Source organism: Oncorhynchus nerka, linkage group LG23 (assembly GCF_034236695.1).
Source record: "Oncorhynchus nerka isolate Pitt River linkage group LG23, Oner_Uvic_2.0, whole genome shotgun sequence".
Classification (NCBI taxonomy): Eukaryota; Metazoa; Chordata; class Actinopteri; order Salmoniformes; family Salmonidae; genus Oncorhynchus; species Oncorhynchus nerka.
The window spans coordinates 41,116,860-41,127,443 of NC_088418.1; the positions used below are offsets into that span (position 1 = coordinate 41,116,860).

General features: G+C 42.7%; 1 protein-coding gene across 2 annotated transcripts; it reads left to right on the plus strand.

The window, feature by feature from the left end:
- Positions 1–1,599: 1,599 nt before the first annotated feature.
- On the plus strand, positions 1,600–5,682 carry LOC115106237 (uncharacterized). Of its 2 annotated transcripts, none has more exons than XM_065008419.1 (5): positions 1,600–3,296; positions 3,421–3,595; positions 3,690–4,527; positions 4,624–4,975; positions 5,076–5,682. In XM_065008419.1, the coding sequence occupies exons 4-5, from the start codon at positions 4,736–4,738 to the stop codon at positions 5,268–5,270; spliced, it is 435 nt and encodes a 144-aa protein (XP_064864491.1). In that variant the 5' UTR covers positions 1,600–3,296; positions 3,421–3,595; positions 3,690–4,527; positions 4,624–4,735; the 3' UTR covers positions 5,271–5,682. Both variants share the same exon structure in this region; 1 of them encodes a protein (XP_064864491.1).
- The last annotated feature ends 4,902 nt before the right edge of the window (positions 5,683–10,584 follow it).

Consider the following 10,584-nt stretch of genomic DNA (forward strand, 5'->3'; position numbering starts at 1 on the left):
CTAATTTTTCAAAATAAAAGCCTAAAACCATGGTTAAAGACAGTTGACACCTTAGGGAAGCCAGAGAAAAAGGAATCTGGTTGATATCCCTTTAAATGGAGGATAGGCATGCATAGGAAGGGTTTCAAAATAAGAGGCACTTCCTGATTGGATTTTCCTCAGGGTTTCGCCTGCAATATCAGTTCTGGAAACTTTAGAGTGTTTTCTATCCTAATCCGTCAATTATATGCATATTCTAGTATCTGGTTCTGAGAAATAGGCCCTGTTTAAATCACTCAATTCTTAACCCAATGAGGATATGTGGTTAATTTAAGCTTCCTGTGCCAACCGGAAGTGCCTTAAATTGGGGGCATAGGGGCTGTTTCGAAGGGTTAAAAGAGTCACATCTTTCCAAAATGTCATATGTGTGATTAGGCAACCCTCATGAACTGTAAATCAATCATTTCTCCCAACAGATGTCAAAGGAAAAACACACACACACACACACACACACACAGCTAGGATGGAGTGACACAGTGTGGGGCTTAAAGACACAGAGCCTGCAATGGCATCACCATAATCTCTAGGCCTTGCCGTGTTCAACAAGACGCCCCACTTGACCGTAGCTCACTAGGTCTGACCACAGGGGCCATGTAAAAAAGTACTCAATGTCATTGTTTTTAATGCGAAAAAAGAGAATTTGACTATGAGCTGACAGATGGGAGTAGTTGAGGGAGTGTTTTCTATAAATAGATTGCATTTGACTACAGGCTGACAAGCAGAGTAGGGGCCTCATCTGTGAGCATTCATAAATGGAAAAACACGGAGTTTGGGGAGTGTTTAACCTATTTAATCCCATCGGTCACAATAGTGACCGTAAAAAACATTCAGTTATAAGGCTCTAAAAATGTTACTGAATGATCTATCAATGCATTTCCAGCAAATATTGGTCTCAATGAATGATGTGCAGTGTCACATGACCAGAGCTGTTTCCTTCCTGGTTGCACCATGAGAAGAGGATGGCTGCATCAAAGCTCCCAAACAAAATGTTAGTAAAGTATGTTAAAATAAAGTTAGGACAAAAGTTTTTGGTACACATCTTTAAAGGTGTCTAGTTTTAATATATGCATTTGCAACTATTCAAATTTGTTCAGTGTGGTCATAGAATGTGTAAACATGTTGACGGCAACAATAGTGACCGGCAGGATAACACAGTGCATCTAGGTATACACAGACATAGTTCTTGTTTTACCTAACTTTCTACTCTGTTCTTTCTTTTAGTTTCACTTTGAGTCATGTTCTGGATATGTTGGATCTAGGTGACTGCCCAGACAAGGCATGCAACATTGCAGTTCTCTCTCAAAATGAGAAAGATGCTGTCCTGAGTGATTGTGATAGCGATGGGTCAGATATGGACTATGGACAGGCCATTTGCCAGCCAGGCTGTTGAATGCATATCCTGAACCTATGCAAACAGATCATGACAGAAACAACGTTATCAGTGATGATGACCTACCCCTCACACCCCCACCCCCCATCCACAATCTTCCCCACCCCCCTACCCGCCAGAGGGTCCCGTCAGAAGAGCCAAGGGCCTCTACAAGACATAGGGGTCAGCCAGAAGAGCCAAGTGAAAAGCTGCAGGTGGTCAAAAATAAAGATTGAGCTTTCAAATGATCGAAGAGGCCTGCCACTGGTGTGATTCCAAAACGCATAGTATACATCCCAAATATGCAAAAGTTTGGCACGAAACCACAGCCATGGAAGGGGATCTTTACTGGCTGCTACTGTTGAAAGCAAGATATGACAAAGCTTCTCACTGGCCAATCAACACGATGCACCGGTTCCAGAGAAGTTGTCATTGTGACAAACGTACTACCTATGCATGTGAGAAATGCAAAGCTCCACTGCACATTGAGTGCTTCAAGATATACCATGGACAGTAGAAAAGGCCGAATGAAAAAGGTCTGAAAAAGACAAAAGAAAAATAGAAAAGTCGATAAAGGGTGAGGAGAAGCAGGACAACGGACTCTAGGAAGAAGTCGATGAAAAAGACAAATCAAAATGACCTAAATGTTTTTGGAAAAGGTCAATTGATTGAAGACATCCTGTATGACAGTAGGTCTGACTGATCGTAGTTCAAAACAGTGATGCATAAATTAATCTTGCACTTGGTTCTGAAGCCTAACTCTAACTCATTGTCCAGTGGCGCTTTTTAAATATATATATATAAATATGTTAATTTAGTATGTGAAATATGTTTATTTAGTATATGTAACATTATCCCACCGGTCACAATTTTTCACCTACTTTTCGAAAAAAAATTGATTACTAATGATACTTGATTTGGATATTTTCATGTCTGGGAAAATTTGGGTTAAAATGAGAAGAGTGATTTTTTTCTAATAGACTGCATTTCACTTTGGGCTGACAAGCAGATGAGGAGTGCAGGAAGTGGTAAGGAGGAGATTCTAGAGTGGTCTTGTGTGTTTACAAGTATCAATTAAGCAGCCTGAAGCATTGTACTTTCTGTATTGCTAAAGGGATTGTGTTAAGGTTATTTACTGTTTCACTTTTCAATAGTATAGTATAGATGGCTCTAGTGCGCTCATGTCCACTTTGCTATAAGGTTTTGATTGGCTTCAGTCAGCACCTTAGGTATATACACCATGTGAGGAACAGTGAAGAAAGGGTGCTCCTTTGTAATTGGCAGTCGGGCCTTGTCAATGTCAGGCAGGAGCAGTGTCCAGTGACAGGATGCTCCACACATCTCAGCAGACTAGACTGGCATATAGACTCCCACACAGAGCTCTACAGACAGGTTTTAGAGGACCTTTGGAGACGGCTGACGATGGAGAGGCTGGCGGCGTGGAGGGCATCGATCCCTGCCTTCCCACTGGCAACAGATTTGGATATTGTGGAGACTAAGGAAAGGAGGGGAGGAGGAAATACTATGTTTACCAACAGAAGCAGAGGAGGAAGTGGACTGCAAAGAGGATTCTGCTACTGCCACGCACCAATCCTGAGACTGAAGAAAGCTGTGCAAGAGAGGGATGAGGCACTGACAATGAGAAGTGAGACCAACCAATCCATTAAAGAGGACAACCTGAAGTTGATCGCTGAGCTGCATAGAGTGAGGAAGAAGTACCAGCTGCTGAAAAGGAAGATGGGGATTGTCAGGGTGAGTCCGGCAAAGAAGGCCCTCAACTTTCAGGCAGAGGCAGACAGACACAAAGCGACAGGTTCAGGGGACCAGAGAGAGGAGCCTACAGTGTCCGGATCTAGCTGCAAACTCATCTTTCCGGGATCTGCTATGAGTAAGTACTGTTTCTTTAAATAGTGGCAGAGTTTGTGTTTGAAAATAATATGATAAACTGCCTGACTGAATCATGTGGCCTCATGAGATTGTAATTCTAGTCTAAAATGTTGTTTTTTGATTAGGTGTGTTTATCGGGGGATTCAGGAAGACCTGTGAGGGCCCCAATCCAAATTATAAGCTTAGGGAAAATTGTGCCTCAAAGGTCAAGAGGGGGATGAAATTTTTGAACTACATGGCCAAGAATGAGACCTACCAGTCCTCTCTCCTTTTCCTGACAGACCATGACAAAATAAGGCAGTAAGCAGAGTTCTTTTTCTCTTTAGTCTCACAAGCATTAATTAACAATACAGTATTTGATTGTGTGTTTTTTTAATGGGTTCAATTCCTCCAGAAAAACATTGGCGCATTTCTTAAATATACCAAGGAGACCCCTCCACCTGGCTGCCGGATGACCGTAAACCAATGGAAGGGGATCAACTGGTTGATGAAGGGCATTAACAAGTCCATGAGACGACCAGTTTCCCTTCACCAGGTAAAGGTGAAAGACAACAAGGAAGGCAAGGTGGTGTCCAAAAAGAGCCTGCTGGAGTGCCAGTCTCTTACCAAGGCAAAATCCCTCAAGTGCTGAGTAAATTCTTCTCAATCTGTGATGTCACAGGTATACACACGTATAGAGTGCATTATGGAGTGGGATAATGAAGCTGCCTTTAATTATTTTCATGTTCCCACAGAAACATTGGAAGAAACAAGGACACAGGAATCAGTACCGGTTTTATGGGTACCTGTGTGCCTACTTTACCTACATATACGGCCACAGACCAGGCCTGTATAAAAACATGTTGGTGAAAGAGGCTAAATGTGACCCATCTAGGGTGTATCTGATCAATATAAGTCTATAAAATACAGCTGACTGGGTTTATTTGATTGTTTGCTTGGTTGGTTATTTTTGGAAACAATTGCCGGAGCGTAATGTGTATTTGTGTGTTTGTTTTCTGTTAAATTTCTATTAGGTGGGGGGAAAAAACGAATTGAGAGTATGGCATGGTCCAGATGTCGCTGACAAAGGTTCAGACTTTCTGAAATTAAAGCACTGTCTCAGGGGCAAAGAAGGCCCAGCACTTTTAAATTCCACGAAGAAACTGCCTGCCTACCTGAGGGAGGTGTTGAAGGAGATGAGTCTGTCCGAAAGTCCTACCTTCACTGACCTGCCGACCTCCATTGTCACTCATGTAGGTCAGATTAGATAGGAATCTAATTATTGTAAGATCCTATTCTACTGTTGTCTGAAGTAATATCAAATCTTTGTGTGTGTGTGGGTCTTACAGGTAAAAACCATGCTCCGGAAGATTGACAGGGAAAGGGTGGCCAACTTTATGTGCCACAACATCCAGTCGGCAGACACATTTTATGCCATCAATTTAAATCCATCCCAAGCCAATGAAATCAGGGCACTCTGAGGCTGCAATGAAGGGGGAAGATACCACAGTCGCTGCAGAGAACCAGCACTCCACCTCAGGAAAAAGAAAGCGGAAGGTGAGAGAGGACGCCTCCCTCTCCGAGGGGAGCACCACCCCTGAAAAGACCAAGGTGATGTACCAGGAGTCTGGCACATCCGCCGGGGACTCGGAGGTGGTGGAAGAGGATGAAGATGAGGAACAGACAGCCAGACAACCTCCAGTAAGATCAGCTATTCTGACAGGACACATTCAATTATCAAAATGTAACAGTCAAGTCTGAATTTTGAGATATATCTAAATTCTTGTGTTTGCTCTGTCAGAACTTACGCCAAAGCGGAAGCAGGCGCCGCATGGTGGTCGCCATCAGCCCCATGCTAGTCTCACCCCTCAAAGTGAAGATCAAGTCGCCCCACCACTCCCCCATTGTCACATGGAAAGGTATGCACAAACTTAACTCAAAAAAAGTCAGACTAAAAAAGGCCTCAAGGAGGTTAAAGCTGCAGGAGAAGGTGTAAAATGAAGGAGGGTAGCCCTGATGCAGCTCGAAGGAAGGGGAGCCGACCTACAACATAACTTCCTCTTCCGAATACTTTTATAGATTGTTTGGTGTGGTTTTCTTTTTTGGTGTGCTTGTTTAGATTTTAGAAGTGTAAAATGTGTGTAATTTATTCTAACTGTCTGTTCAATTTTCTATTTTGGTGTTCTTGTTCAGATTTTAGAAGTGTAACGTGTTCAATTATCTATTATGTAAAGGTTTGTTCTGTTTTATTAAATAACTGAGTAATTCTTAGTTGTGCTTTTTTAAAAGGTTTGTCAATTAATTTGTAAGTGTTGAACTTTCACTGTTTTTTGTTATTGTCTGTGAGGTTGGAAAGAATATTTTGTCTTTATTAGCATGGGAATCATATGTTAACATTGCCAAAGGAAATGAAGTAGATAATAAACAAAGTCCTGCTGTAGACTGAAATAAACACTGAAAGATAACAAATGGCATCTCATGAGTTCAACAAGATGCCCCGCGACCAAGAAAAAAAGTAGTAAGTTTGTACCTAAATTTCAGGTGCTTTTGGGGGACAGCGGCGGAACCGTTAGAGTTAGGACAATTCAACCTGAGGAACGTTCCTGAGGTTGAGTTAGGACAATTCAACCTCAGGAACGTTCCTGAGGTCCTCCCGATCTGTGCAAGCCTAACCTTGACCGTGTGGCATTAACCCTTAACAGTTAAAATAAGGTGTTTGCAATGACTTCTCTCCCCATAGGAATACATTGCCTACTCCCCTAAATACAACCGGAAGCCTATGTGGGTTATGAATGCCTTATGAACCTGTCTTCAATGACAATCCATCAGGCCACTATGAGGTCTACCTGTGTCGATTCTAAGCTTCCTGGAGCAACTGGAAGTCGTTAAATTCACCCTAAAGGTGTTTTGATATAACCAACCTGCAGATTGTGAAAATCACTGCATGCAACCATGTGTAAATCAGTCAGTTCTTAACGTAAAGACTTTAAACTCAGGATTCTGTAAAAGCCTAACCCAATGAGGATATGTGTTTACTTTAAGCTTCCTGTGCCAACCGGAAGTGCCCTTAATTGGGGTCCCAGGGCATGTTTTGAAGGGTTAAAAAAGTCACATCTTTCCAAAACGTCATATGTGTCACTAGGTAACGCTCATGAACTGTAAATCAGTCATTTCTCCCATCAGATTTCCAATAAATGCTCACACACAGCCGGGACTGAGTGACATAGTGGGGGGCTTAGAGACACAGAGCCTCCAATAGTTACCTTTGCTCAACCTATCAAAGACCCGTCAGACCTGGAGCTCTGAAACTTTAGAAACCTGTTCTAGAGCTCAAGTCGATAGTGCATGGTGAGTTGTGGCTCTAGAAGGTTCTCAGACCGAGAAACAGCCTCGTACATTTGCAGTAACTTCAATTCATTTTGAGCATCACAAAAATGACGACATTTAGAAAAGTCCTAGAGTCACAAGAATAGGTGCATTGAAACTGCCTCGACCCATAGAGACGGACCCCAAAGTTTCTGTCCGATAGCTCATTCAAGGACCCTGTAGCAATGCCTGGAAAATTTGAATTTTCAGCGCCAAAACTTGGGGTCGCCTCAGCTAGGCCTACACAATGTCATAACTGGACCTGCAGCTAGAATGTATCTACGTGTTGATTCATGGCTTAACATAGGGCTATATATCATTTGGGAAGTATAAATGCCATTTGGACATGGTTCACTAACTTTTGGGTACAGAAATTGACTTCCTATGATCGTACATGGTAAATGGACATAACATCCCGATTTGGCACTTTCAATACTTTCTTATGGCATTTGGCAATGATTCACTGACTTTGACTTCGACATCCTATGAAATCATATTGCAAATGGACAAGTTAAAAAATTATAATAAAATGACAACAGTATGATTAGTTCTTATACACGTATAATGTATAAGAGGAGCTTGCTTATCCGGTGATACACCCGTCCGGTTACTTCCTGCGGGTGTTCTTCCCCTATCAGGCGAGAACCGTAATGGTGTGGTCTAACATGGGTCCTCAGGCGGAACAGCTGCCGTGGCACTTTAGCCATGTGGCCGTGTGCACACCCAGAGGTTGAAGTTGCCCGAGTAGGTTTAGACCACAGGCACCTGTACGAGGAGGTCAGACAGGCAGGAAGTCTGGCGCCTGTAGTGGGCATCCCGGCAGTAGTATGGTAGGGAGTGCAGGCGTGGGGTCTGGACAACAGGCTCAAGGACCTGAATTGGTTGAGCCTCCACAAGTGTTTGCCGGTACGTTCCATCCGTACCGGCATAGCTTGGCGCGATCCTCCACCTGCCCAAGCCCATCTTGTGGCAGGGATGAGACAGTGCGTCATGCCTTTTGGGACTATGCCTTTGCCGGAATAGTATGGGCGTGGGCACGGGTGCTGATAGGTAGGGTAAAAGGGGATTTTGTTTTAACATGCGCAAGGTTAGAGAGAGGTGTATGTAGAGAGAGAGAGGGACGGAAAGGGATAGGTTTCTACTCTGGTTTTTCATGAGCCTCTATAAAACGGGGGCTGTGGAAAGCGATAGTGAGGAGGGTGGAAGGAGATTTGAGGGGGAGGATGAAGAGGGAGAAGAGGAAATGGGGGCAGCATGCTGCCCAGGAGAGGTGGAAGGGGGGTTTAGAGCTGGGGTTAATTTAGATGTTTTAAGGGGATAGATTAAGGACGGGGAAATGGGGAAAGGTAGTTTTTAGGTATGACGGGGAGGGAAGATGCCCCCCTTAGTTTAGTTTTGGTGTTTTTGTTTTGTTTTATGAATTACAATGCCTATATTTGATTTTAATTGATAATTATTATGATTTTGTAAAGAATGAATGCCATTGAGTAATAAATACTTTTTTTATCAGTTTAATACAGTGGGGCAAAAAAAGTATTTAGTCAGCCACCAATTGTGCAAGTTCTCCCACTTAAAGATGAGGCCTGTAATTTTCATCATAGGTACACTTCAACTATGACAGACAAAATGAGAAACAAAATCACATTTTAGGATTTTTTTATGAATTTATTTGCAATTTATGGTGGAAAAAAAGTATTTGGTCAATAACAAAAGTTTCTCAATACTTTGTTATATACCCTTTGTTGGCAATGACAGAGGTCAAACGTTTTCTTTATGTCTTCACACACTGTTGCTGGTATTTTGGCCCATTCCTCCATGCAGATCTCCTCTAGAGAAGTGATGTTTTGGGGTTGTTGCTGGGCAACACAGACTTTCAACTCCCTCCAAAGATGTTCTATGGGGTTGAGATCTGGAGACTGGCTAGGCCACTCCAGGACCTTGAAATGCTTCTTAAGAAACCACTCCTTGGTTGATATCTCATTCACTGCTCAATAGGGACGCAGAGCTTTCTAAATAAGAGTCCCTTCCTGATTGGATTTTTCTCAGGCTTTCGCCTGTAATATCAGTTCTGTTATAATCACAGACAATATTTTTACAGTTTTGGAAACTTTAGAGTGTTTTCTATCATCTGTCAATTATATGCATATTCTAGCATATGGTCCTGAGAAATAGGCCGGTTACTTTGGGAACGTTATTTTTCCAAACATAAAAATAGTGTCCCCTAGCTTCAAGAGGGCTCCCGACGCTCAGGTGAAGTCGGCAAGTCAGATCCGTAACTTCGGGATAAGGATTGGCTCTAAGGGCTGGGTCGGTCGGGCTGGGGTGCGAAGCGTAGTTGGGCTCGAGCTGCGGCTGGGGAAGCAGTTGCTCCATCACCCTCCTCTCGCCACTGTTGGAAGTTTGACGTGCGGCCCATCTCGGGGGCTCTCGCAAGGGGCTGCGTGTAGGGGTTCATCGGGGTGGTGTCCACAGGTGAGAGGTTGGGTCGGCGGTTGGCGGAGGTAACTCTGGACGCGTGCCGGGCCCTTCTCATGGATCTCCCCAGCTACAGCACAGGGTTAGGGTGACTTAGAACTGGTGCGGACCAGGGGAATCCGACTGTTTAAATTCTTATGGCTTGGGGGCGCTGTTTTCACGTCCCAATAAAAATTGTGCCCAAAGAAAAGCTAACATTATTAGTAGTTTTGGATAGAAAACACTAAAACTGTCTGAGTATAACAGAACATATATATGGCAGGCAAAAACCTGAGGGAAATCTGAGGTTTGTAGTTTTTCAAGTGACTGCCTATTCAATATACAGTGTAAATGTGGTCCGATGTTACTTCCTAAGGCTTCCACTAGATGTCAAGTCTTTAGAACAGTTTCAGGCTTCTACTATGAAAGGGGAGCGAATAAGAGCCGTTTCAATCAGGGGTCTGGCTGAAAGCCTAGAGTTTAGACATGCATGCGGCCGTGAGCACGAGCTCTGTTCCTTTTCATTTCTAAAGACAAAGGAATTGTCCGGTTGAAACATGATTGAAGATTTATAAAAACATCCTAAAGATTGACTCTATAAATCGTTTGACATGTTTCTACGAACTGTAATATAACTTTTTTGACTTTTCGTCTAGACTTAGTGCTCGCGCCTTGTGCATTTTGGATTACTGGACTAAACGTGCAAACAAAAAGGAGGTATTTGGACATAAATTATGGACTTTATCGACACAACAAACATTTATTGTGGAACTGGGATTCCTGGAAGTGCATTCCGATGAAGATCAAAGGTAAGTGAATATTTATAATGCTTTTTCTGACTTTTGTTGACTCCACAACATGGCGGGTATCTGTATCTGTCCTAGGGTATCTGTATCTGGCTGAGCCCTGTACTCAGATTATCGCATAGTGTGCTTTTGCCGTAAAGCTTTTTTGAAATCTGACACAACGGTTGCATTAAGGAGAAGTGTATCTTTAATTCTATGCATAACACTTGCATCTTTCATCAACGTTTATGATGAGTATTCCTGTAAATTCATGTGGCTCTCTCCAAAATCACCAGATGTTTTGGAGGCAAAACATTACTGAACATAATGCGCCAATATAAACTGAGATTGTTTTTATATAAATATGAACTTTATCGATCAAAACATACATGTATTGTGTAACATGAAGTCCTATCTGATGAAGATCAAAGGTTAGTGATTCATTCTCTCCATTTCTGCTTTTTGTGACTCCTCTTTGGCTGGAAAATTGCTGTTTTTTTGTGACTAGGCGCTGACCTAACATAATCGCATGGTATGCTTTCGTCATAAAGCCTTTTTGAAAATCGGACACTGTGGTGGGATTAACAACGAGTTTATCTTTAAAATGGTGTATAATACTTGTAAGTTTGAATTTGGCGCCCTGCACTTTCACTGGCTGTTGTCAAATCGATGCCGTAAGAAGTTAATTAAAACAAAGCATCGCGA